The sequence below is a fragment of the Ranitomeya variabilis genome, chromosome 4 (assembly GCF_051348905.1).
Source record: "Ranitomeya variabilis isolate aRanVar5 chromosome 4, aRanVar5.hap1, whole genome shotgun sequence".
In the NCBI taxonomy this organism is placed as follows: domain Eukaryota; kingdom Metazoa; phylum Chordata; class Amphibia; order Anura; family Dendrobatidae; genus Ranitomeya; species Ranitomeya variabilis.
The window spans coordinates 428,998,404-429,026,102 of NC_135235.1; the positions used below are offsets into that span (position 1 = coordinate 428,998,404).

General features: G+C 44.8%; 1 protein-coding gene across 1 annotated transcript in view; it reads right to left on the reverse strand.

Annotated features, from left to right (window-relative positions):
• Positions 1-323: 323 nt before the first annotated feature.
• LRRC45 (leucine rich repeat containing 45) overlaps positions 324-27,699 on the reverse strand; it is a 54,748-nt gene continuing 27,372 nt past the window's right edge. The window contains exons 12-18 of the mRNA XM_077251409.1: positions 20,360-20,471; positions 20,201-20,271; positions 19,814-19,906; positions 6,717-6,809; positions 3,969-4,142; positions 2,394-2,541; positions 324-707 (exon numbers count right to left, since the gene is read on the reverse strand). Of these exons, the coding sequence (XP_077107524.1) occupies positions 514-707; positions 2,394-2,541; positions 3,969-4,142; positions 6,717-6,809; positions 19,814-19,906; positions 20,201-20,271; positions 20,360-20,471 (885 nt within the window). The 3' untranslated portion in view covers positions 324-513. The remainder of the gene's footprint in view (positions 708-2,393; positions 2,542-3,968; positions 4,143-6,716; positions 6,810-19,813; positions 19,907-20,200; positions 20,272-20,359; positions 20,472-27,699) is intronic.

A 27,699-nucleotide genomic window follows, 5' to 3' on the forward strand; every position in this document is an offset into this window, starting at 1 on the left:
ATGGGGATAATGAGGGAGCCCTCACACTCTGTTAACCATTTATATGATGTAGTCACTATTGATAGCAGCATCTAAGGGGTTAAACAGATATGGACAGTGCCAACCCTGATCGTGGCTGATGCAGCAAGTTGTCAGCTATAGTGTACAACCAACAGCTGCTGGATTGTCACCTGTATGGGGATGCTGTTCTCTTATATCTCAGGTCAGTAAAAAGACGTATTGGAGGTCAGTAAGGGGTTAATTTTAGCATGGTGCTTAACCATTGGTGAGGCTTAATACAAATAAAAAAAAAAATACATTTAAAAAAAAATTTAACCGAAGTATGAAATACAGAAAAATCTTTTATTAAAAAATAATTACAAAACATATAAAATGCATTACGTACAAAATAAATTAGTATCCGATGATCAGTGAATGTGCACACAGTATTCAGAAGAGCGCTCTGGTCTCAGCACTTCATATGTTTGTGGAAGGCACTTATGGCTTATTGCATGTACAGAGCTAGCAGTTGGTTTATTTCCTCCCACTGGTGGAGCCAAGTGGGGTGCTAATATAGTTGAGGATGGCGCTCTGCAGCAAGCTGGCTCTCTGTGCTTCCTCCTCTCGCATCCTTAGAATCTCAGCATCCTTCATCCTTAGCTTCTCCAGAAGGGAAGAGATCTCACCTTCTTTATCCAGCAGCATCTCACGGTGGGTATTGGCCTGTACTATAGTGAGAGAGGTATAACAGAGGTATCACACAATACAATCTGCCATCATGGAATCTCTTCTACCAATTATTGCAGTGCATTACGGCGACTCGAGCATAGTATTCCAGCACGCCAAAAATACGCTATTAACGAACGAGCATGCTCACATATCATCTTATCCGAGCACATTTGCTCATCACTACTGGACATCCCCTTTAGTGACTATGTGGTGCGTACTAGCGGTGACTGCTCCTTCTTAGCGGGGAACTCCTGCTGTCTGTCCACAATTGTAAATCAAGTAGAATTAACCACAAGTTCATTCTATAGGCCTAGAACCAGAAGAGAGGTGAGCCTGCTCATTGCAACAACCAGTCGGAGATCACTTTGTCTGGGCATGTGGGCTCAAACAACTTGATCAAAACATCTATTTATATAATTGGCTTGTAAATGTTTTCATTTCCTGTTCTGTCCACATGTCAACGTATACCAGAATTCCAAGCGAAGGAAGTTCACCGACCGCCATATTGGGACACCCAAGTGATGGGTGTCTCAATATGGAAACTGCTGCTGGTACCAACCTATTGCGCGGTACCACCAGCGGAACACCGTCGCACTACACACACTCTATACGCCGCACACACCACACACACTGTCACACACACACTCACACAGCCTCTTGCGTGGTACCACCAGCGGAACACCACCACAAACACGCCGCCGGGATCAGGCGAATGATTCACTGACTGCCGCCATCTTTGTACAGGAGGAGCGCATGCACAGTTTTAATGTGACCGCCGCTATCTGTCTGCACAAAGATGGTGGTGGCAATACTGACATTACAGCAGGGGATCACAGTGGATTCATTTTGTGAGGTAAAAATATTTCACTGACTGTTTTTTAAAAATATTTTACCTCACAAAATGTATCCTCTGCGATCTCCTGCTGTAATGTCAGTATTGTCTTTTGCTTCCTCCCCTGCCCAGGAGCTGTGGTATGTTCGGTACATGGTAAGACACAGACAATTTTTAAAATTAAGTTTTGTTTGTGGAAAAACCCCTTTAAAAAGCAAATATCCACCAACATGGCTCCTTCTAAAAAGTACGCCAATGACAATTAAAGGAAAGCAGCAAAGGCACAACGTCAAAGACAACAAAGGGCAAATGAGACTCTTGAAGAGCAACAGCATCGCTGGGACAAAAACAATGCATATAAGCGTAGGCGTCAAGCACATGAGTCCCCTGATGCAAAAGTGATTAGATTATCACAGGATGCCATTAGGCAACAACAGCACCACATGCCTGCCCCATCGTGACATTACCGCCCTCCCGATGTGATAGCAGGCCCCCATCTAGTACACTCATAATTTCTTAGTAAAGTAACTATAGCAGTAATGCAATTTAAGAAGTTGTATATTGAACATTTTCAGATTTCATAGAGCTCACCCAGTGCTGCTATGTCTTCCCATATGGGCATATATAGGCCTGGTTTACACAAGCAAATTACTGGCATGTGTTACAAAGTCCTGGCATCTATGAAGTGGCCGGTATGTCAGTTTGGGTCTGCAGACCTATGGTTGGGCCAGCACTTAATTATGTAAGACTCTTGTCTAAAACTGGCATTGTCAACTTTTAATGAGGCATAAATTAGCTACTGTTGTATTGATCGTATATACCACGTTTAGACCCGCATTCTCTGAGGCAGTACCTTTCTGCTGTCTTTCCAATGCGGAAATCTTCTCCTTCAGCCCTTCCTGTGCAGTCAACTCAGCTTCAAGGTGTCCCATCTGCTCTTGCAGCTCGACTCGCACCTTTGTTACTTCCGACACTTTTTCTTGGTCCTTCTTTGATAACTCCTGCAGGTATACAGATCATCACTGCAGATGTACTGTATGTGCAATCCTATGTGGCAAAGCAAATTTTGCAGCCAAAGCTTCTAATTAAATATACACAAGTGCTACTCCAAACTAAATCTAGGCTCATTTCCTATGGCAACATGTTCTCTCCTGTACTTCAGTGTGAATATAAGACACATGTTCACAGATATGTGCTGGCTCGCATATGTGAGCGGCAAGAAACCCACAGCTGTCCTATTCCGCAACTATCCAATGCAAGTGAGCGGAACTGGATTACCACTTTAAGATGGAATGCTTGGAATAGAGCGGCAGAATGCATAATCAACTCCTTTCCATCCAATCTCTTCCTAGTAGCAGTCTAGAAATCAGTAGTGGTCTTAGGGGTCAGACCCCATCAGTCTAGCATTTACCACTTTTCCACTAGCTAGCTTGTGACTGGGAAACCCCTTTGATATTTTTTAGTTTCTTGCCTTCCTGAATTCTGTAAGCCATAACTTTATTTTTAAAGCTTTGTAGCTATTTGAGGCCTTGTTATTTGCAGGACAAGTCATATTTTTTAGGCATCAGCTTTGGGTAAATCTGTGGTAGCATTTAATTTGTTTATATTTTTTAGTGTGTGGAATTTATAATTTTGTGAAACTTTTTTACAGCATTATCCAGAATTTTCAAAAAGTAACTCAATAGCAACAATTGTTAAAAAATAATAAGGCTACGTTCACACGATCCGTTTTTTGCTGCGGATCCGTAGCGGAATTGCAGCTACGGATCCGCAGCCGTTTTCCATGCAGGGTACAGTACAATGTTACCCTATGGAAAACAAAACCCGCTGTGCCGACGATCCTTTTTTTCGCTGGAAAATCCGCGCGGATTTGCCAACGGAAAAAAGAAGTACCATGTCAATTCTTTCAGCGGATTCCGCTGCGGGTTTCCAACAGCACCAATAGGAAACTGCAGTTGGAAACCCGCAGTGGAATCCGCAGAAGAAAAAGGACACAAATCCGCCGAGAGAAGCACCGCCGTTTTCCACTGCGGATTTCCCCGAAAAAGGACCGGAAAAATCCGCAGTGAAAAACGGATCGTGTGAACGTAGCCTAAAATAACTATACTATTCTGGCTCTGTACAGTATATACATCCAGCCACCATGGGAGCGAGCTACAAACTTAGTAAGAGTGGTAGTGTGTCAGATCTTCAATGATCCTGTGCTGATGACCTAAGTCCTAGACATTCCCTTTCATTGGTGAACATTGATATGATTCTGCCACTTCCCTTCAGATCCAAGTGTTGTTGGCATAAATAAAGGACAATGATGGATCAATATTAGAACTCAGAGAGGTTGTGATTTTGCAATGTGCCAACACTGAACTGTAAAATCGTCTGCCCCTTGATGGAATCTGTGATTCTAGATCTGTTTTTAAGTCATGCCTACCTGTTGTATGCCATCAATTCGCCTTTTTAGACCCTCTATTTCCAGGCACAGTTGGTTGTTTTGAGCTTGAAGTTCCCCAACTTGTTGCTTTTGCTGCAAGACCTGATTCTGAGCCTGATCCCGGGACTGGGTCACAGTTCGTATCTTGTCCTGCAGAATGGCGGCATGTTGCTGCTGCTCGGAGAGAGTAAGATAACATTAACATTTAATTAAGCCTGTGATAAGCAGATATAAGTGACGAGTATATAAATGAAACATAACTGTGGGATGGAGTCTATTCCATTCTTTCTGTTCTACTTTTTTTTTTTTTTTCAGCATCATATTTCAAGAGACACAACATATTTATTTTCCTGTTGGTGTAAATTGATGAGGACTTGTTTTTCTATGCAGGATAAGTTGCATTATTCAACATTCCTATTTTAGGGTTCATATTCATTTATTAACTGTAATATAGTTTGTGGTAGTAAAGTGGAAAAAAAGCAACGATGCCTATGTTTTTTGTTTTGCAATTTTTTACGTATGTTATGTGCCATGAAGCAAAACATTAACTTTAATCTACAGGCTATTACAATCACAGTCATATGCAGACAGCTGCTTCGTGTTCTTGCTTCCTATCAGTACAGAACTCTCAACACCAGAATTATTTCAATCTGAATCTCCAATTGCTCCCCGAGATGCATCACACCGATCCAAACACACTGTTCTGTGCTGATGAGGTGCAAGAACTGTCTTGCTGGCAGGTCAGACATTAGCTTACAGGGTAGCTACTTACAGTGGGGTTAGGAATATAGTTTTGTTCCTTCAGGAATATATCAAATTAGAGTAACAGAATGTTAGGGTTGGAAGGGACCTCCAGGGTCATCATGTCCAACCCCCTTCTCAATGCAGGATTCACTAAACCATCTCAGACAGATGTCTGTCCAGCCTGTTTGAAGACTTCCATTGAAGGAGAACTCACCACCTCTGGTGGCAGCCCGTTCCACTCATTGATCAGTCATTGTCAAAAAGTTTTTTATAATATCTAATCTGTATCTTCTCCCTTTCAGTTTCATTCCATTACTTCTCGTGTTTCCATTGTTCAAATGAGAATAATGATGATCCCTCTACACTGTGACATCCCTTCAGATATTTGTAGACAGCTATTAAGTCTCCTCTTAGCCTTCTTTTTTGCAAGCAATCACAGATCCTTTAACCGTTACTCGTAGGATATATTTTGCAGTCGGCTCACCATCCTGGTAGCTTTTCTCTGAACTTACTCTAGTTTTTCAATGTCTTTTTTAAAATGTGGTGCCCAGAAATGGACACAGCATTTCAGATGAGGCCTGACCAAGGAGGAGTAGAGGGGAATAATTACTTCACGTGATCTAGACACTATGCGTCTCTTAATACATCTTATAACTGTGTTTGCCTTTTTTCCTGCTGCATCACACTGTTGACTCATGTGCAGTCTGTGATCTACCAGTATATCCAAGTCTTTTTCACATGTGCTGTTGCTCAGTTCTATTCCTCCCATTCTGTAGATGTAATTTTCGTTTTTCTTGCCCAGATGTAGAATTTTGCATTTCTCCCTGTTAAATACCATTCTATTAGTCATTGCCCATTGTTCAAGCTCACCTAGACCATTCTTAATCCTTTCTATGTGTGCTCTAGTGTTAGCTATCCCTCCATGTTGAGGGTAAGGTGTAAAGAGATGTCAAATATAGAAAATAATTTTTTTTAAAGGCATGCATATGCTTGAAATAAAAATGGTGATATGTTCATCTTCTAGTGCCCCCACGGATCCAGCACTGGTCGATTCAGACGTCTGCTCTGGCTCCGAAACGAAGTCTGCACTGTTCAAAAGTCAGAGGACCACTGAAGCTTATCACAGACTGAAATGGCCCTCTGACTTCCAAACGGAGCAAGTATTGCTTCCGTAGTGGGTGTCTGCTTGCACTGGATCTGCAGAGGCCCCCTAGAAGGCGAGTATGACAGTTTATTTGTGTGTGCCTGAAAAAAATCCTATATTTATTTCTAAAATTTCGGACAACCCCTTTAAGAGCTTCAAAACAAGAGTTCTTAATTTTTTACTAGAAACCGTATCTCTATCTGGTATTGCAGCTCATTCCTTTGACAAAGGCTAAGAGCAATTACAGACTCAACCCAAGAGGGTTGACATTTCTTGAAAATAAGCAAACTGATTTTCCTAAGAGACAACTAAGAAAAACATTTATTTTGCTCATTAACCTACTCCATTATTGTACATCATTTAGTGCATTTCTGGAATACTTTGGATGAGGGCAGTGTGCATAGTTGTATATGGAGGCACAATGGCTAGCTATATAAGGAACCTATCTTCTTTCTAAAGTAATTTCCATTAAGCAATAAAGTATTGTGTGAGCACAGATTTCTAATTGACTAACAAATCCAATAATTTACCATAAGCTTAGTCCTTTGGGAATACTAATAGGGTTCTAGAAGATGATCTTGTGTGGAGGTCTCAGATCCCCGACCATGCTTGTTGCTGGTAGCCTATGTTAAGCACCTCTTCTGATATTTCATAGACAAACCTTCTAATATTGCTTGTTGATATGTAACGTGACTATGCACGGATATGACTGATACATTATTCTCAGTTCTGGCCACAACTATTATCTGTCATTTGATTCCACAACAAGCTTTTTTCCTGCAGACAGATACTAAAAGCAAAGTTTATGCTGATCCTGTGGGTATGATTGCCTGGAAGGTAGAGATGGAGCTAATCCTCACCTCTTCCTGCTGGGCTGCGCTCCTTGCTTTCTGAATCTCCTCTTCTGCTTGAGCACGTTCATTGGCTAATGTTAATTTGATACGGCTGAGTTCCTGAGGAGATAGATCAATACCATCATTGATGAAAGTGATGAGCAGCTGACCTGGGGCGATTTTAATAGTAGACGGTTTCCAGACAAATATAACGAGCTGCAAATTACAGGTACTCCAAATAGAACGAAGAACAAGGAAGAGGTAAATGTAATCTATATCCCAAAACAGACAAAATATGCAATCCCATCACATGTTTCAGGGGTTTCCCACAAATGCAAATCAGCACCAGCATCCCATCCTACAAGAGAGTGTGTTCCCCTAATAACATCAGGCATAGGGCTCATATGAGAAGTCACTCTGCACTGAATTCTATGGGAGGTACAGAAGCATCTGTCCAAACCTTGCTGTAGATAACCAAAACATCCTACTACCGCCATATCACACAATTAGGGGTCTATGAAGAAGTCGGGATACAGAGAGCTGTGTGGAGTGGAGATCTGGTTTACCTGCCTTTGTGACTAGAGGAATATGATAGTTAGATGTAATGATCGTATCAAAGGAATCCCTGCAAGTTACACATAGGACAGCTTAAATGGGTTGTCGCAATTTCTTAAAATGGTTAAAACAGCAAAGTGCTTGTAAAAAAAAAAAGAGGATTTGGGGTACTTACGGAAAAATCCCTTTCTCTGAGCCTTCTTTGGGGTACACAGGAGTCCACGGGTGTATTCTACTGCCACTAGGAGGCTGATACTAGGCCAAGAAATTAGCTACTCCTCAGCAGAGTACACCCACCAACTGGTACAAAGCTAATCAGTTAGTGGGACAGCAATAGGAGAAGAAACAAGAAACTTAAAACAAATCGTAACATAGGCATAACAGGGACGGGAACTGTGTCCCTCAATGAAGGCTTTTTTTATGGTAAGTACCCAAAATCCTCTTTTTGCTAAAGCTTCATTAGGGGGACACAGGAGACCATGACACATTCTAAAGCAGTTCTCAGGGTCGGATAGGAGAATGGAAGAACGCCCATAACAGGTCTAAGTTCGGGTGACTGCCGCTAGCAGAATCTTCCTGCCTAGGCTCGCATCAGCCATGACAAAGGTATGCTCTCTGTAGAACTTCGAGTGGGTGTAACAGTCTTGTAGAGCTGCGACGCTGAGGCCTGATGATAAACAGCAACGGAAGCCCCCACTACACGTGCGGAGTGAGCCTTGACCCCAGGTGTGGACAGACTATCCTGTGCCCAATAAGCTTCCAGGATTGCAGAATGGATCCAGCAGGAGATTGTGGCCTTGAAACCCGGAAGACCTCTGTTTGTGATTCCCGAGGGTCACCACAAAGTCTGTGCATCTGAAAGAGATCGTTCTGAAAAGATGGGAGACGTAGAGCTCTAATGAAATCCAACTTGTAGAGAGACTGCTCCTGAGGGAGAGTTGGAGAAGGCCAGAAAGATGAAATCACGATGTCCTAGTTAAGGTGGAAAGGGTAACCACCTTCAGAAAAAAAAGAAGGAACAGGACGGAGCACCACCTTGTCTTGGTGAAGAACAAGAAAGGGAGAACTGCAGAAAAGGGTCGCCAGCTGCGAGACGCGCCTGATGGGAGTGATCCTCAGTAGAAAGACAACTTTCCCGGAGTGTCAGGAAAAAGACATCATAAATAACTGAAAAGGGGAACCCTGAAGAGTCTTCCGAACCAGATTTAGATTCCAGGGATCCACAGGAGGAGCAGAATGAGCAACTCCCTGTAAGAAAGTCCTGACTTGGAAGTGGGAAATTAGATTCTACTGAAATAGGACTGAAAGGGCAGAGATTTGATCCTTAAGAGAGTTGAGTGATACCCAGACTCGAGACCTGTCTGGAGAAAGGCCAGATGGGAAGGTATGGAGGAAGACATGGAGACCACCTGGTTGGTCTCACTCCAGCAAAAAAAGGCTTTCCAAGTGCAATGGTAGATATGGGAGGATGAGGGATTTCTTGTTTTAATCATGGTTTGGATAACCTGGTCTTTCAGGACTCCAGCTTCTACAGGCATGCGGTTAAATTGAGAGACTGATTTCTGATGGAAGAAGAGGGGACCATGGGAAAGGAGGTCTGGACAATCCAGAAGTTTCCATGGCATGCCTGCTATGAGATTTACCATTTCTGCCTACCACACTCACCTTGGCTAGTCAGGAGTCACAATGATGACACTTCTTCCACCTTGATCTTCTTGAGAAGCTTGGAGATCAGTGGCAGAGGTGAAAAAAGGTATGGAAGGTGAAACTGCGACCACGGAAGAACCAGGGCATCAAAACCAATCGTGAGGGGGTCACGAGACCTGGACACGAACAGAGGAACATTGCTGTTCATCCTGGATGCCATTAGGTCGAAGACTGGCGTGCCCCACTGTTGACAGATTTGCCTGAACAACCATGGGTTCAGGGACCACTTACTTGAGGAGAGGCCCCAATGACTTAGGAAGTCGGTGGCGCCGTTGTTCACTCCAGGAATGTTGACTGTTGAGATTGCAGGCACTCTCTGTTCGCCCAAGCCACTATTCGAGAAACTTCTGGCATGATGGATCCGCTTCAGGTTCCGCCCTGGTAATTGATGTATGCTACCGCCGTGGCATTGTCAGACAGGATGGGCACAGGGTGGCCCACTGGAAGTTCCTGCCAATGCCTGAGCGAGATATAGAGGGCTCTGAGTTCCAAAATGTTGATTAAGAGTGAGGATTTAAGACGTTTCCAAAGGCCTTGGACCATGAAGTGTTGAACAACTGCTCCTCAACTAAGCAGGCTCGTGTCCATTGTCATAATCTACCAGTGTAACGGGAGGAAGGATCTCCCACAGCGAACAAGGGGAGAGAGAGACGCCAGCAAGCCAGCGACTGTCTTACTTGCAGGTGAAGGAGATCGGGACAGTCCAGGAATTAAATGTTTTTGTCTGAATGCGACAAAAGTGCCAGTTGAAGAGGGAGAGTGAAACTGTGCAAAGGGAACCGATTACATGGCAGCTACCATCTTGCCCAGAACACTAATGCAGGTCCGAAGTGGACAGCGTGATGGGTGTCTATGAGAACGAATTCTGCAAAGTAGAAAGGAGACTTTCTCTTTGGGAAGAGCGGTGGCGCATGCAGTTTTGAAAAGCATGTCCAGGTTTAATTGGCGCTGGGCTGGGATCAGGGACAACTTCGCTATGTTGATGAGCCAGCCCAGGCAAGAAAGTGTGTCCAGAGTTAGCTGAAGACTCTCGCAGCAGTCCCGATAGGACGGGGCCCTGTTCAGCAGATCACTCGGGTAGGGGATGACCAGAATTCCCTTTGAGGCCAAGAGCCAGGAAAGTGGCCATGACTTTCGTGAAGACTGGGAGCAGATGCTGGGCCGAAGGAGAGCAACATAAATGAAAAATGAAAATCCGAAACTGCGAAGCAGAGGACACCTTGGTGAGATGTACAGATTGGGATGTAAAAAGTACAGTTGTAGCCAAAAGTATTGACACCCCTGCAATTCTGTCAAATACTCAGTTTCTTCCTGAAAATGATTGAAAACACAAATTCTTTGGTATTATTATCATCTTCATTTAATTTGTCTTAAATGAAAAAAAACACAAAAGAGAATGAAGCAAAAAGCAAAACATTGATCATTTCACACAAAACTCCAAAAATGGGCCAGACAAAAGTATTGGCACCCTCAGCCTAATACTTGGTTGCACAACCTTTAGCCAAAATAACTGCGACCAACCGCTTCCGGTAACCATCAATGAGTTTCTTACAATGCTCTGCTGGAATTTTAGACCATTCTTCTTTCGCAAACTGCTCCAGGTCCCTGATATTTGAAGGGTGCCTTCTCCAAACTGCCATTTTTAGATCTCTCCACAGGTGTTCTATGGGATTCAGGTCTGGACTCATTGCTGGCCACCTTAGAAGTCTCCCGTGCTTTCTCTCAAACCATTTTCTAGTGCTTTTTGAAGTGTGTTTTGGGTCATTGTCCTGCTGGAAGACCCATGACCTCTGAGGGAGACCCAGCTTTCTCACACTGGGCCCTACATTATGCTGCAAAATTTGTTGGTAGTCTTCAGACTTCATAATGCCATGCACAAGGTCAAGCAGTCCAGTGCCAGAGGCAGCAAAGCAACCCCAAAACATCAGGGAACCTCCGCCATGTTTGACTGTAGGGACCGTATTCTTTTCTTTGAATGCCTATTTTTTTCTCTTGTAAACTCTATGTTGATGCCTTTGCCCAAAAAGCTCTACTTTTGTCTCATCTGACCAGAGAACATTCTTCCAAAACGTTTTAGGCTTTTTCAGGTAAGTTTTGGCAAACTCCAGCCTGGCTTTTTTATGTCTCGGGGTAAGAAGTGGGGTCTTCCTGGGTCTCCTACCATACAGTCCCTTTTCATTCAGACGCCGACGGATAGTACGGGTTGACACTGTTGTACCCTCGGACTGCAGGGCAGCTTGAACTTGTTTGGATGTTAGTCGAGGTTCTTTATCCAACATCCGCACAATCTTGCTACCATCCTAGTAGCTCTTCTCTGAACTTGCTCCAGGTTTTCAAGGTCTTTTTTAAAATGTGTTGCTCAGAACTGGACACATTATTCCTGATGTGGCCTGACCAAGGCGGAGTAGAGGAGGATAATTACTTCACGTGATCTAGACTCTATGCTTCTCTTAATACATCCTAGAACTGTGTTTGCCTTTTTTGCTGCTGCATCACATTGTTGACATGTTCAGTCTGTGATCTATTAGTATACCCAAGTCTTTTTCACATGTCCTGTTGCTTAGTTCTATTCCTCTGATTCTGTGGATGTAATGACGAGGGAGGGTAGCCCAGGCGCAGACTGACTTAGAGACCCAAGTGGAGGTGAAGGGGTGACAGAGCCATGCTCCCGCCGCCTCTAAGGCAGGCTTTGCTAGCAATTCAATGTGTCTGTCTGAAGGGTCCTTGAGGGAGCCGCTGTCCAGAAGAGGAAGGATCGTATTTGGGGACAGCCGGGATACTGGAGGATCCACTAAGGGAGACTCATCCAAGGGATTGAGCAGCTCAGGAGGTTGGCAACAGACTTAGATAGCGTGGGAGCCCACTCGGGGGGAAGGGAGAGCGTGCACTACCTTCCTGGGCTGTGGGGAGCTCCTGGGTGGCTTGCACTGTGGGAAAGCTACAGTGCTGAGGGCCCATTGCTGACCTGAGGGTAATTTTTTCTTACAAGTGGAACAGGCAAAGTGAAGAATAATAGGGGGGAATGGATGGGAGATAGTCTCCCTAGTGACAGACATAGGGTGTACCAGAGGAGAGCTGGTGAGGTGTGTTGAGACTGTTATCCCAAAGGACAGAACCTACCTGTCTGAGGATTGCTGAGCCTGTAACAAGAGAGTGGTGGTCCTGAAGTGGGTGCAGGTGTGGAGCGATAGACCTGCAGGTGTAGAGCGGGCAGTGTCTGGAGGGAGATGGTGTCGTACAGGGGATAAAAGGCGGAGTCCAGGAACAAAGTATGTGGGGAACCACACCCAGACAATCACCTCCAATGAAAGAGTGTGATGATTGGCTTCAGAGCGGAGGTCGTGGCTGGAGAAAGCATGCGGAGAAAGCCTAAGCTGAAAGAGAAGGGGGGCATAGCTTTGAAAGGTAGGCCCCAGGGAAACCGGGGCCTCAAGTTGAGCGATCAGCTGTGAGAGGCTGCTAGTGCCATGGGAAGGAGGTGAGCCCTGCCAAGAGAAAGTGTCCAGCGCTATGGAAGGGATTTGAGGCCCTGAGAAAGGGAGTTAGATTAGACCAGGAGCCTCCTAGTAACTATCCTGACGCGGTCCCAACTCCTTTATGGCAGTATGGAAGACTGTCTTTACGGGCCCCTGGATTTTTAGCGGAAACTGGAAATGGTCCATCTCCCCCAACACCATCTTAACATGGCAGATGATTGGGCTAGGTGGCAAAGAACTGTCTTTCTGGCCACCCAGAGACACTCTTGATGTATTAGGGGGGTTTGGTCCTGCACCATAGACACGAGAGGGTATGATTTGCATCAGACCACATTGTACTCTCGTTCTCTAGGTGGGAAATCAGAGTGAGCTGTGACACTCTGCTGCCCGTAATTACAAGGTGAGCCTGAAAGAAAAAGGGAGAAAGGTAATAAACACACAACAAGTCCCTAAGGTGGAAACGAGTCTGAGAGCAAACCTGCGTCTGTCTCCTATAGACACCAAGCAAAAACCGATTAGCTTCATGTAACCTGCTGAGGAGAAGCCAATTTTTTTGCGTAGTGGCAGCATACACCGGTGGTCTCCTGTGTACCTCAATGAAGAGTTAGAAAAAAGCAACTTTGCATATGATCATTAAAAAATAGTTGCATTAACAATCCCTCTGTTCTTGAAAAATCTATAGTTAACAGCTCACTGCCTAAGCTACCGATCACCTCTGCAGTCTATCAGTGATGGCTGGTCTCCTAGGCAAGAGCACACGTTTGAAATCTCTTTCCAATAGAGCTTACAAGCACTGATCTGAAGCTGGACGATTTAAAGGTCATTTTCTGATGACAGTTTCCTTTAAAGATTATAATAAGCCATTAAGGAATACCTTTCACCGAATTAGAGCTGGCCTTTTTATTTACTAAAATAGTGGGAATCCCCAGATTGGTGATTTGGCTCAATAAAACTTAGTAACAAACCTGCTCAGAAGTAGTCCTATTGTCTCGAGAAAAGTCCCAACATTTTAGCAAAAACTTGCCCTGAATCTATAGGTTGCAGGATGCTAGCAAATAAAGTAGGATCCCACAAACCTCTGTGGAAACTCTCACTATAAAAGAGTGAACTTTCGCAAGATTTGGCTTTTTCCACTAATCCTGAATACATTATTAAAGGGGTTGTCCACTTCTCTGGCAATCCCTAATCAATCACCATAGTTCCCACATGTAAAATATTAAATAGCTATACTCACCTCCTGTGATGTGCGATGAGGAGTGATGTTGGCGCCTGCTCTCCAGGAGGCTTGGCGTTACATAATTCTGTCACACACACCCTGCAGCCAATCAGTGTCCGCTTCACTCTTACTTGTCAGAAGAAACTGACACCTGGAAGAAGCGAGAGCTATTGCTGCTCCAGATGTCAGTTACATCTGAAGCAAACGAGAGGGACGCGGACGACATAAATGAGCTCCAGGAGAGCAGGCGACATCACTCCTGGAATGGCGCCAGCTTCGGAGAAGAGAAGAGCTGATACTATTTTACATTGGGAGAGTACAGTGATGGAGAAGTGGTTGTCCAAGTAGTGGCCAACCTCTTAGCGACATCTGCTGTACAAATATGGCACAAAGCGGCAACAGGAATACAGGGGGAGCTCGACTCATAAGCGGCAGATATCGGTTGTGACATGAAGTCAGATCCTGACTCCAACAGCTGTGGGTGGAGCAAATCACCGGCCATAACTGTTAACCTGTTACATGCTGCATTCAAACTGTGACAGAAGATATAAGTGTACCGGCATGGGGGCGTGTAATTCTATGCACCCTTGTGAAGTGATCATGGGGTTCTGATGGACTGATATGACAGCGTAGGGGTCTGTTGAAGACCTCTGGGCCTGTCATGAAGCATACAGGACAACATGGATAGCAACCTGTTTAACCCCTTAGTGACAGAGCCAATTTGGTACTTAATGACCGAGCCAATTTTTACAATTCTGACCAGTGTCACTTTATGAGGTTATAACTCTGGAACGCTTTATCAGATCCCGCTGATTCTGAGATTGTTTTTTCGTGACATGTTGTACTTCAAGTTAGTGGTAACATTTCTTCGATATTACTTGCGATTATTTATGAAAAAAATGGAAATATGGTGAAAATTTTTAAAATTTTGCAATTTTCAAACTTTGTATTTTTATGCCCTTAAATCAGAGAGATATGTCACAAAAAATAGTTAATAAATAACATTTCTCACATGTCTACTTTACATCAGCACAATTTTGGAAACAATTTTTTTTTTTGTTAGGGAGTTATAAGGGTTAAAAGTTGACCAGCAATTTCTCATTTTTACAACACCATGTTTTTTTTAGGGACCACATCACCTTTGAAGTGATTTTGAGGGGTCTATGTGATAGAAAATAACCAAGTGTGACACCATTCTAAAAACTGCACCCCTCAAGCTGCTCAAAACCACATTCAAGAAGTTTATTAACCCTTTACGTACTTCACAGGAACTAAAACAATGTGGAAGAAAAAAATGAACATTTAACTTTTTTTGCAAACATTTTACTTCAGAACCATTTTTTTTAATTTTCACAAGTGTAAAAACAGAAATTTAACCACAAATTTTGTTGTGCAATTTTTCCTGAGTACACCGATACCCCATATGTGGAGGTAAACCACTGTTTGGGCGCACCGCAGAGCTTGGAAGTGAAGGAGCACCGTTTGACTGTTTCAATGCAGAATTGGCTGGAATTGAGATCGGACGCCATGTCGCGTTTGGAGAGCCCCTAATGTGCCTAAACAGTGGAAACCCCCCACAAGTGACACCATTTTGGAAACTAGACCCCCCAAGGAACTTATCTAGATGTGTGGTGAGCACTTTGAACCCCCAAGTGCTTCACAGAAGTTTATAACGTAGAGCCGTGAAAAAAAAAAAATCGCATTTGTTTTCACAAAAATGATTTTTTCGCCCACAAATTCTTATTTTCACAAGGGTAACAGGAGAAATTAGACCACAAAAGTTGTGCAATTTCTCCTGAGTACGTCGATACCCCATATGTGGAGGTAAACCACTGTTTGGGCGCACCGCAGAGCTTGGAAGTGAAGGAGCACCGTTTGACTTTTTCAATGCAGAATTGGCTGGAATTGAGATCAGATGCCATGTCGCGTTTGGAGAGTCCCTGATGTGCCTAAACAGTGGAAACTCCCCACAAGTGATACCATTTTGGAAACTAGACCCCTTAAGGAACTTATCTAGATGTGTGGTGAGCACTTTGAACCCCCAAGTGCTTCACAGAAGTTTATAACGTAGAGCCGTGAAAATAAAAAATCTCATTTTTTCTACAAAAATGATCTTTTTGCCCCCAAATTTTTATTTTCACAAGGGTAACAGGAGAAATTAGACCACAAAAGTTGTTGTGCAATTTCTCCTGAGTACGTCGATACCCCATATATGGGGGTAAACCACTGTTTGGGCGCACCGCAGAGCTTGGAAGAGAAGGAGTGTCGTTTTACTTTTTCAATGTAGAATTGGCTGGAATGGAGATCGGACGCCATGTCACGTTTGGAGAGCCGCTGATGTGCCTAAACAGTAGAGACCCCCCACATATGACACCATTTTGGAAACTAGACCCCTTAAGGAACTTATCTAGATGTGTGGTGAGCACTTTAAACCCCCAGGTGCTTCACAGAAGTTTATAACGTAGAGCCGTGAAAATAAAAAAATCGCATTTTTTCTACAAAAATGATCTTTTTGCCTCCAAATTTTTATTTTACCAAGGGTAACAGGAGAAAATGGACCCCAGAAGCTGTTGTACAATTTGTCTTGAGTACGCGCGACACCCCATATGTGGGGGTAAACCACTGTTTGGGCGCATGGCTGAGCTCGGAAGCAAAGGAGCGCCATTTGACTTTTCAATGCAAAATTGACTGGAATTGAGATCGGACGCCATGTCGCGTTTGGAGAGCCCCTGATGTGCCTAAACAGTAGAAACCCCCCAAAAGTGACCCCATTTTGGAAACTAGACCCCCCATGGAACTTATCTAGATGTGTAGTGAGAACTTTGAATGCCCAAGTGCATCACAGAAGTTTATAATGCAGAGTCGTGAAAATAAAAAATATATATTTTTTAACAATAAAGATTTTTTAGCCCCCAAGTTTTTATTTTCACAAGGGTAACAGGAGAAATTGGACCCCAAAAGTTGTTGTCCAATTTATCCCGAGTACGCTGATGCCCCATATGTGGGGGTAAACCACTGTTTGGGCGCACGGCAGAGCTCAGAAGGGAGGGAGTACCATTTGACTTTTTTAGCGCAAAATTGGCTGTCGTGTTTGGAGACCCCCTGATGTACCTAAACAGTGGAAACCCCCCCAATTCTAACTCCAACCCTAACCCCAACACACCCCTAACCCTAATCTCAACCCGATCCATAATCCTAATCTCAACCCTAACCATAACCCTAATCAAAACCCTAAATCCAACACACCCCTAACCCTAATCCCAACCCTAACCCTAATCCCAACCCTAATCCCAAACGTAACACTAATCCCAACCCTAATCCAAACCCTAACCCTAATCCCAACTCTAACCCTAACTTTAGCCCCAACCCTAACTTTAGCCCCAACCCTAACCATAACTTTAGCCCCCGTCGTCACAAAAAAAGTTCAATGTAACCTTTTTTTTGTACGTCGCGTCCGCCGTTTCCGCGCATGCTTGGCCGTAACTCTGCCCCCTCCTCCCCAGGACATAGACTGGGCAGCGGATGCGTTGAAAAACTGCATCCGCTGCCCACGTTGTGCACAATTTTCACAACGTGCGTCGGTACATCGGGCCGACGCATTGCGACCGCCCCGTACCGACGCAAGTGTGAAAGAAGCCTAAGGCTACTTTCACACTAGCGTCGTACTCGGCCCATCGCAGTGTGTCGGGCCGACGTACCGACGCTAGCGTTGTAAGCGCCGCACAACGGGTGCAGCGGATGCTGTTTTTTCAACGCATCCGCTGCCCCATTGTGAGGTGCAGGGAGGCGGGGGCGGAGTTCCGGCCATGCATGCGCGGTCGGAAATGGCGGACACGTCGCACAAAAAAGTTACATGTAGTTTTTTTTGTGTCGACGGTCCGCCAAAGCACGACGCATCCGTCGCACGACGGATGCGACATGTGGCAATCCGTCGCAATGCATCGCTAATGCAAGCCAATGGAGAAAAAAACGCATCCTGCAAGCACTTTTGCAGGATGCGTTTTTTCTCCAACGACGCATTGCGACGGAAGCCAAAAAACGCTAGTGTGAAAGTAGCCTAACCCTAACCCTAGCCCCAACCCTAACCCTAACTCTAACCCTAACCCTAACTCTAACCCTAACTCTAACCCTAATTTTAGCCCCAACTTGTCTTCTCCTGCCGGCCGGCAGATGGCAGCAGATGGCGGGCGCACTGCGCATGTGCCCGCCATGATGAAAAAGCCGGCTGGCAGGAGAAGACAGAAGAGGACCCAGGGACCCCGGGTGAGTATGATAGGGTCCCCGAATCCCCCTATTTCTCTGTCCTCTGATGTGCGATCACATCAGAGGACAGAGAAATAACTGATCGCTTTTTTTTTTTTTTTTTTTTTGCGGTCGCCGGTAAACTGTTAATTACCGGCGATCGCAAAGCAGGGGTCGGTGCAAACCGACCCCGATCATGTTCTTTGGGGTCTCGGCTACCCCCGGCAGCCGAGACCCCAAAGATCTTCCGGGTGCCGGGCGGCGGGCGCACTGCGCGTGCGCCCGCCATTTTTTCCCAGAAAAAAGATGGCGGCGCCCATGTGGAGACACGAGGAGCACCGGGGGAGGTAGGTGAGTATTGGGGGGCTATTGGGGGCCATCGGGGACCACATTTCTCTGTCCTCCGATGTGCGATCACATCGGAGGACAGAGAAATTAAACGGCAAATCGCGTTTTTTTTTTTTTTTTTTGTTGCGACCGCCGGTAAACGGTTAATTACCGGCGATCGCAACTCGGGGGTCGGTAAAAACCCCCCGAATCATGTTCTCTGGGGCCTCGGCTACCCTCGGCAACCGAGACCCCAGAGACAATCCGACTCTGGGGGGCGCTATTCACTTTTTCCACAGCGCCGTTAATTAACGGCGCTGTGGATTAAGTACCCTTAGCGGCCGCCGTTAAAAGGCGTATCGGCGGTCGTTAAGGGGTTAAAACAAGCAGGGAAATGTTTTACCTCACAGAAAGGATCAGCTGTGCTCCCATGCTGTTCTGTCTGTATACTCTTTTGCTTCCTCCCCTCCCCAGGAGCTGTGGTATGATCAGACCATGTTCCTGTACGGTCAGACACAGCCATTACACAGTACACAGCAGGGACACATTTATAAGATTATCTCAGCACAGGAACATTTTTTTTTTTTTTTTAACACATCCAATGGTGGAACTTTTTGTTATTCTAAGATCTACTTTGTTCGTGGGAAAAACCCTTTAAGGTGTTACTGAACAGTAACATCAATACAGTGATTAATGTTCAGTCACAGCTTATTAAAATACCAGTCAGCTCTGGATTATTGGAAAGAGCGACCATGGAGGATAGTGGGTGCCACTCTCTATGCCGGAATCCCGCAACCCAGGAGTTTGGGCTTGACTAGTAGAATTTCAGACCCTTTCAGGAGACATTTGGGCTACTTCTGAGTGGTTTTGGTACTATGTTATATTTAGAGAAATCACCAATCTGGGGATATTCTCTCTGTTATTGAATAAAAAGTGATACACCAGATTGGTCATGGTGCTATTTAAAGGGAACCTGTCACTAGGTATTTGATATGCAGTCTGAGAGCAACATGATGTAGAGGTAGAAACCCCGATTCCAGAGAGGTGTCACTTGCTACTTTGCATGTTGTCATTTTGATACAATCACAGTTTTAGCTGTTGCAGATCTCAGAATGCTGAGCTCTATAAAACCCCGCCCACATCACTGATTGGCAGCTTTCTGTGCACACTGTATATTGACTGGTCATCAGTGATGAGGTTACACAAAGCAGAAGGATTAAATGGTATGAGACCTCTAGTGATAATCTTCTGCTGATAAAACACTGATTTTATTGAAACAGAAAAACACAGTCCAGTAAGTGACACATCACTGGAACCAGGGTCTCTGCCCCTACGTTATGCTGCTGTCGGATTACATAGAAAAACGTGCTGACAGATTCTCTTTAAGCTGTTGCAGCCAGCTGCTTAAGTGGTTCCAAAGGAACAAGGTCCATAGTGATCATATTTTTCCCTCTCATGCAGACGGTGCATCTGATATTACCACTGCTTGAGCATCATGGAATGTGTGCGCCCCATTTAGAATTCTTTTTATATGTTCTTTCTTTTAAAGCTGAACCAGAGATCGGTTTATGTTCCAAAAGGTGACAAACGTGTCATCTCACCTCTTCCACTGCCAGCTTTGTAGCTTCAAGACGTTGCATCCTCTCCTGTGCCATCCTCTCGCTGTCCTCCATGTGACGGGTCATGTGCGCTACCTGTGATTACTTAATAGGTTATGGTCAGTAAATAAAGGGGTGAGAGCCAGCAATATTAAAGATTTTCCCAGAAACATGAGATAAATATATCATTGCTGGGTGTCTTGGACCACCATTGACACCAACAACAGGTATCACAAATAAAATAGGTGTGTGACCACTTCTCCTTTCACTTGTACAAGAATGACAGCGCCGCTATCTCAGCAAGTTCTTACAAAAGTGAATAGAGAAATGGAAGGGCGATAAAACTGCTTTATAAGAAAATCCTCCTTATCGATCAGTCTATCTACATACTTCTTTCTGACGCAGCACACTGGCTTCATCTTGTGTCTGACGAAATCTTCTTTTCTCTGCTTCCAAACGTTCTGTGAACAAGACATCATTAGGACAAATACAAGGAAAGAATACCCGTATCTCATCCAGTCTCAAGCTAGGAGACGGCTCGGTCCTTACCTTCTGCCTGTACGGCCCGTAGCTTCAGCTCTGCACTTGTGTTTGTGAGTTCCTGCTTCGAGTCAAACAGTTGTTCCTGTTGCATCTTGCACTTTCTCTCCAGCTCATCCACCTATGGGGCATGAATCACAAGGAATAAAAACACATGAAACAATCACAGAACCTGCGGACGCTTACGGTGCATCTAGACGTGTCGATTTCAACTCATCAGTGCACCTTAGAGACACATTATATATATATATATATATATATATATATATATATATATATATATATATATATATATTAGTTAGGCGCTCATTTACTGTCCTATTTACACAGGCAGACGAACAATGGTCACTCTGTCCCCATGCAGTATCATGGTACTGGTGTCACCTTCACTGTCTACATGAGGCAATGTCCTGCTGATAATCCTTTTTTTTAACTTCGTTTATTGAAAATATACATAAGAACAAACATTTCCGATGTCCATAAACAGGAGTACACTTTGTTATTACAATGGTTTACAATATTAAAAGCAACAATGTATGAATCCTTTTCTGCGGCCTCCCTGCTAACACCCTTGCACCTCTCCAGTCCATCCTTAACTCTGCTGCCCGACTAATTCATCTCTCTCCTCGCTACTCCTCTGCTTCCCCCCTCTGCAAAACTCTTCACTGGCTCCCATTCCCTCAGCGTATCCAGTTCAAATTACTAATACTGACCTAGATCCAAGAAGTATTGTTTCTCCTTGCGGAGAGTGACATGATAAGCATGTCGAGGTGAGGAGACTTAAAGCCGCAATGCTCCTCTGGGAAATATGCAAATTGTCTCTTCAGAGAGGAAGAGGACTAGAAGTCTAGTGCCACCTATTGGAGGTAGCAATCCTAACAGTCAATGTCGACCCTTTAACGAGCCTTATCACGAGCCTGAGATTCTGGTTTGGCTATTATCCTAAGTCATGTGATAAGGCTCGTTAAAGGGTCGACATTGACTGTTAGGATTGCTACCTCCAATAGGTGGCACTAGAGATCTAGTCCTCTTCCTCTCTGAAGAGACAATTTGCATAATACTGACCTACAAAGCCATCCATAACCTGTCTCCTCCATATATCTCTGAACTAATCTCTTGATATCTTCCCTCACGTAATCTCCGGTCCTCCCAAGACCTCCTTCTCTCCTCCACACTTATTCGCTCCTCACCCAACCGCCTGCAAGACTTCTCCCGAATATCCCCCATCATCTGGAATTCTGTGTCCCAACATGTCCGACTATCAACCACATTTGGATCCTTCAGACGGAACCTGAAAACCCAACTCTTCAAGAAAGCTTACAGCCTGCACTGACTCTGCTGCCTCCTCACCACTACCAGAGCTACCGCCTCACCAACACTGGAGCTCCTGCAACCCTCAACCTACTGTCTCCTTCCCCACAATCCTGCAGAATGTAAGCCCACATGGACAGGGTCCTCTTCCTTCTGTATCAGTCTGTCATTGTTAGTTTGCTTACTGTAAGTGAAATCTGTAACTTGTATGTAACCCCTTCTCATGTACAGCACCATGGAATCAATGGTGCTATATAAATAAATAATAATAATTAGTAGTGTTCATTCCCATGTCTGGTCATTAACCGTCCAGCAATGTTATAATGTGGTTATATATTTCACATACATCTAACCACACATTATAACTTGTTATCTCAGTATACATTTACTGGATCGCATACAACGTTGACCTCGAAACTTAGCGATCAATACCCAATAACTATTTACACAACAATAACTAAAAATTAACATTTGATAATTCTTTTTTTTTTTTTACTGGAATCAATGATATGATCACCCAACAACGAGCTATTTGGTGGCATGCTTACATGAGCAGATAATCAGGAATGAGTTAGTTGGTTATCTACTCCACGAAATGCATCATTCCTCAACTTCTCATAAAACACAGGCATTTCAATTCGCTGCGCAGTAATGATTAAATGAGGCCGACACGCTCTACCAATCATTCACATAACTTAAGGGGAACTGGTCATGTCCTCAAACACTAGAAACAGGAATCTGACAGCGGATACATGCTGCCCGATCCACGAGCAACAAGCGTCAGGCACTGGCTGCAGGATTCCAGACATATAGGTTTAACACGGAAATGCTGCAGCGTTTCAGAGAAAAACAGTTTAAAGCTGCCAGGGACTGAGTCGTGCTGAAGACTAGTTGGGCAGGTGGGTCTCCAGGAGGTTCTCCCAGCCCACTGCCTGTGACTGACAGGTCTCTTCATGTACACATGCATAGGCAGAAATCTGTCACTTCAGGGCAGTGGGTGAGGAGAAACTGCCTGTCCAACTGGTCTCCAGTGCGGCTTGGTCACCGGTGGCTATGAAATTCTGCTTTTCTCTGAAACACCGCAGTGTTTTAAAGTTGATCACATATAGTTGGAATCCTGCAGCCACTGACAGATACATGCTGCTTGTGGGTCGGGAAGCATGTATCAGGGGTAAAGGTTCACTTTGACCTACAAGTATACAGGGTTAATCTGCAGGAAATTAACTTTATCCCTCTGAGTAGCTGCCGGCTTTCAGTAAGAGGCGGGCAAGGAGTGGCGTCAGTCACTGCCCACAGCGTATCTGTGCAGAGAGTGATTACAGCCGCCATTTACTGCGTACAGAGAGGTGAGGGAAGCGGCTTCAGGCATGTCTCTAGGACAGAAATCTGGCAGCAGTCAAGTTCATTTTCTCCCGGCACCCACACTTTCAGTAAGGTGGCAGGACAGCATTGTAATGCAATTAACACTATATCTGCAGGCAAATAGGGTGTCCATGACAGGTTTCCTTAAAGTCTCAGGGGTAAGGGTCTAAACACTAGCACCTGAATCCATACAAGGCTGTCGGATTCTTATGGTCACCTTGTCCCAATGGCTCTTCTCAGTATCTTCTAGATTCCCGTGAGAGACACCAACTAGACTTTTGACTAGATCTCTTTATGAAAATGGCTCATCCAAGCACTAAATCAGTAAACAGGCTATGGTGTACAGTGGGGAAAAAAGTATTTAGTCAGCCACGAATTGTGCAAGTTCTCCCACTTAAAAGGATGAGGGGCCTGTAATTGACATCATAGGTAGACCACAACTATGAGAGTCAAAATGAGAAAACAAATCCAGAAAATCACCTTGTCTGATTTTGCAAGATTTATTTTGCAAATTATGGTGGAAAATAAGTATTTGGTCACCAAAAAACATGCCAGATTTCTGGCTCTTACAGACCCGTATCTTCTTGTTTAAGAGGCTCCTCTGTCCTCCACTCATTACCTGTAGTAATGGCACCTGTTTGAGGTTGTGGACAGGTGTCTTTTATACTGATAACAAGTTCACACTCCAAACTCCACTATGGTGAAGGCCAAAGAGCTGTCAATGGACACCAGAAACAAAATTTGAAGCCCTGCACCAGGCTGGGAAGACTGAATCTGCAATAGACAAGCAGCTTGGTGTGATGAAATCATCTGTGGGAGCAACAATAAGAAAATGGAAGACATACAAGACCACTGATAATCTCCCTCGATCTGGGGCTCCACGCAAGATCTCACATCGTAGAGACAAAATGAGGACACTCTCCCCTTCTCCCGGCGCGTTTCGTCACTGCTCATCAGGGGAGTGCTTTGGGGATGTGACCATGTCACCAGAGAGATTGCCGTTATAACTGGGACATATCATAAAGTATAAGGCATAAGGTCTGATTGGTGGCAAGCAGGTGCTATGCCTGGCAAGCCTTTTCTGTGCTGCATCTGCGATATACTAATGTATACACAAACGTTTAAAAACTAGCACAGTACTTTAGTCTGACCTAGAGGTATGCTTTATGTGAGCTGGTCCATATAACTTGCAACGCCGGTTTCCTTTACGATTGTGTGCTGTGGAATATACACACAACCTGGCTGAATATTTGTACCCATTTTTTAAATTGAAACTGTGTACTTTTGATGTTAGGTATTGCTACTAGAGGATACCAACAACGCCTGTATCTACCATATAGGAAACGGACTGAGGGTCCGTAAGAGTCTTTTATAGGCTACGGATTTTCCTTGTACTTGTGTGAGTTTTCACCATATTTGTTTTGTTTGTCCTAGCACTTTGCACTTCGGATTTGATCTAGTTTTATTTTATTTGCATATTTATTAAAAGCTATATTTTATCCAATACGCTGGTGGAAAGGTACCAGGCAGTTAAGAGTTCCTTGGGGAAGCAAGCAAGGGGTCTTAACATCTCCATACTGGGGTCCCAAAAGGGGTGTTGACTCCCAAAGAAAGGAACTACAGCCAGATAAGGGGGGCGCCCAAGAGCCCAGGAAGCATCCGAGTTTGTGCCGAAGGCGCCATCTATTAACGTGATTCCTTGGAGGTGTCACACTCCAGGTCTCATAGCTGCCTTTTGTGCTAAGACCACCGAGCAAATGGATTGCAGCATAGGATGGAGCTGCTCATATTTTGCATACCCTGCCTGCAATGCAGACCCTCAACCCAGTGAAGGGCCGCGGGCATGTCCCGTCTCAGTGAATGATTGCCAATGACTGGTCTATTGGACTCTGGAAATTTGGTAACCCTAGTAAGGGCCACACTTCCTCACTGGCTTATTCCTGGGAAGATGGTGGGCGTTCACTGTATCCATGAGAATGCTAAAGGAGCATTGATAATTTGATTGTACTTAATGGTGTTGCTCAAGAGCCAGGGGCCGACATCCATTATCTATATTTTGTTGTAAATGAGGAGTTACTATATCGTGTCACCAAGCAGAGAGGTGAGGTGATCGAGCAGTTACTGGTGACAGGGCAGTACAGACGCAGGGTGTTAGACCTGGCCCATACTCATTTGTTAGGTGGTCATCTGGGGGGTAGACGAAACCTAGGAATGGAACCTCCAGAGGTTCTACTGGCCCGGCTGTCACCGGGAGATCATGAACTATTTTAGGTCCTGTACCACCTGCTAGCTGACATCCCCCCGGTGCCTCATTTCCGTAGTCCCTCAGTGCCATTGCCCATCATTGTGGTCCCTTTTGATTGCATAGCCATGGATCTAGTGGGACACCTGGTCATGTCTGCAGAGGGCATCAGTATATCCTGGTGGAACTGGACTATGCTACATGGTGTCAGGACGCCGTACTACTGGGAAACTCTTCCACTAAGATTATGGCTCGGGAGTTGGTCCATATCTTTTCTAGAATGGGGTTGCCTAAGGAGATCCCAACGGACCTAGGGACTACATTCATGTCGAAGGAGATGAGAGAGGTGTGCAAAACCGTGCAAATTACATAAATCGGAACCTCAGTCTATCATCTATAGACGGACGGTCTGGTGGAAAGGTTTAATAAAACTTTGAAGGCTATGCATAAGAATGTCGTAGAGAAGGACAGCAAAGAAAAGAATGGGACTGGGTTGTTCTCCATTAGAAATGTTCCACAGGTTTCTACAGAGTTTTGTCTGTTTGAGCCTCCTGGATATAGCAAAGGAGACCTGGGAAGCAGAAGCTACACCCTACAGAAGCAGGTTCGATCGTGTCACCCACATGCAAGAAAGGGTTGCTGAAGTGATACCCATCATGAGAGAGCAACTCTTACAGGTGCAAGAGGCACAGTCACGAGTGTACAATCGGTCGGCAAGGGTGAGACCGTTCAGCCCTGGAAATCGGGTACTAATACTTGTACCCACGGTAGAAAGCAAAGTTCTGGCCAAATGGCAGGGCCCCTATGAAGTGGTCAAAAAGACTGGCAAGTTCAATTATAAAGTCCACCAACTGGTAAGAAGGAAGCCCTACCAATTTGATCAAGCCATGACGAGATAGAGACCATGTGAAAGCTCCACAATTTCTAGCTAAGCCCAAAGATGACATGAAGGATGTAAAGGTGGCAGAAACGCTGCCAGCTGCCCAGAAGCAGCAGTGCTAAAAATCGCTTCATAGGAACAGAGATCTGTTTTCAGAGTGGTCAGGTTGTAATCAGGTCACAGAACATAAAGTCCTCACAGAGCCTCATGAACGGGTGAATTTGAAGCCATATTGGATTTCCAGAGCCTGCCAAGAGGTAATCTCACAAAGGAAGTGAAATGAATGTTGAGCCTAGGTGTCACTGAAGAGCCCAAGAGTGGTTGGGCCACTCCTATTGTCTTGGTGCCGAAACCACATGGAGAAAGGCGATTCTGCAATAACTACCGGAAGCTGAATGAAGTTTCTAAATTTGACACTTATCCAATGCAGTGTCGACAAGCTCATTGAAAGGCTAGGGCCAGCCCAGTACATTACCACTCTGGACTTCACAAAAGGTAGCTTTCCCTCTCCAAGGCTGCCCAAGAGAAGACAGCTTTTTCAAACGCCAGATGGTTGTTTCCAGTATGTCAGGAAGTCATTTGAGTTGCAAGGTGCTCCAGCCACCTTCCAGACAGCCATGGACCGAATCCTAGCTCCCCACAAGAAACACACAGAAACCTACCTGGATAACATAGTGATCTTCAGCCAGGATTGGCAAAGCCATCTAGGCAAAGTTCAGGCGATATTTGATGCTTTAAGGAAGGCGGGCTTTCCATCAACCTGAAGAAATGTGCCATGGAGATGGAAGTGAATAAGGTTGATGAAATCCAGCATTGGCCACAACCACTCTCAAAGAAGCAGATCAGGGAGTTTCTGGGCATTAAGGGCCACGATAGCCGCACCTCTGATGTACCTAATTAAGGGTACGAAATCGGCTACGGCCAAGTGGTCTCCATGCACTGAGACATCGTTCCAGGAATTGAAGCTAGTCATGTGTAAACAGCCAGTGTAGGTGGCTCTGGATTTCTCCAAGGAGTTATTTGTCCAGAGAGACACACCAGATTTCTAATTAGGTGCCGCTTTATCTCAGGAAGTGAGCGATAATGAACTGGAGTCGGAAACTGTCTCCCTGTGAGATAAACTACTCCATCTTGGAGAAGTAGTATTTGGCCATCAAGTGGGCGTTGAACACTTTAAGATACTACCTATTAGGCAGGAAGTTCAGTTAGTGTCAGACCATGCCCCACTGAAGTGGATGCGGAAGAAGGGGAACAATGCCTGAGTGACCTATGGTTCCTAGCACTTCAGGATTTTAGCTTCCATATAGAGGATAGGCCTGGGAAACTACATGGCAATGCGGACGATCTGTCGAGGGTTCATTGTTTGATGGCGAAAGATACCCAACCCTCTGGCTTTGGGCAAAAAGAGGGCATGGAAGATGGCCACTGGGTTTAAGGGCAGTCAGAGAGATGTGTGGAACTGGCTGCTCACATATCCCTACACTGGGGCGTTGTATGGTCGATATAAGGAACTCCAGCTATATTATTAAAACACGGTGAAAAGACCTTGCTTGT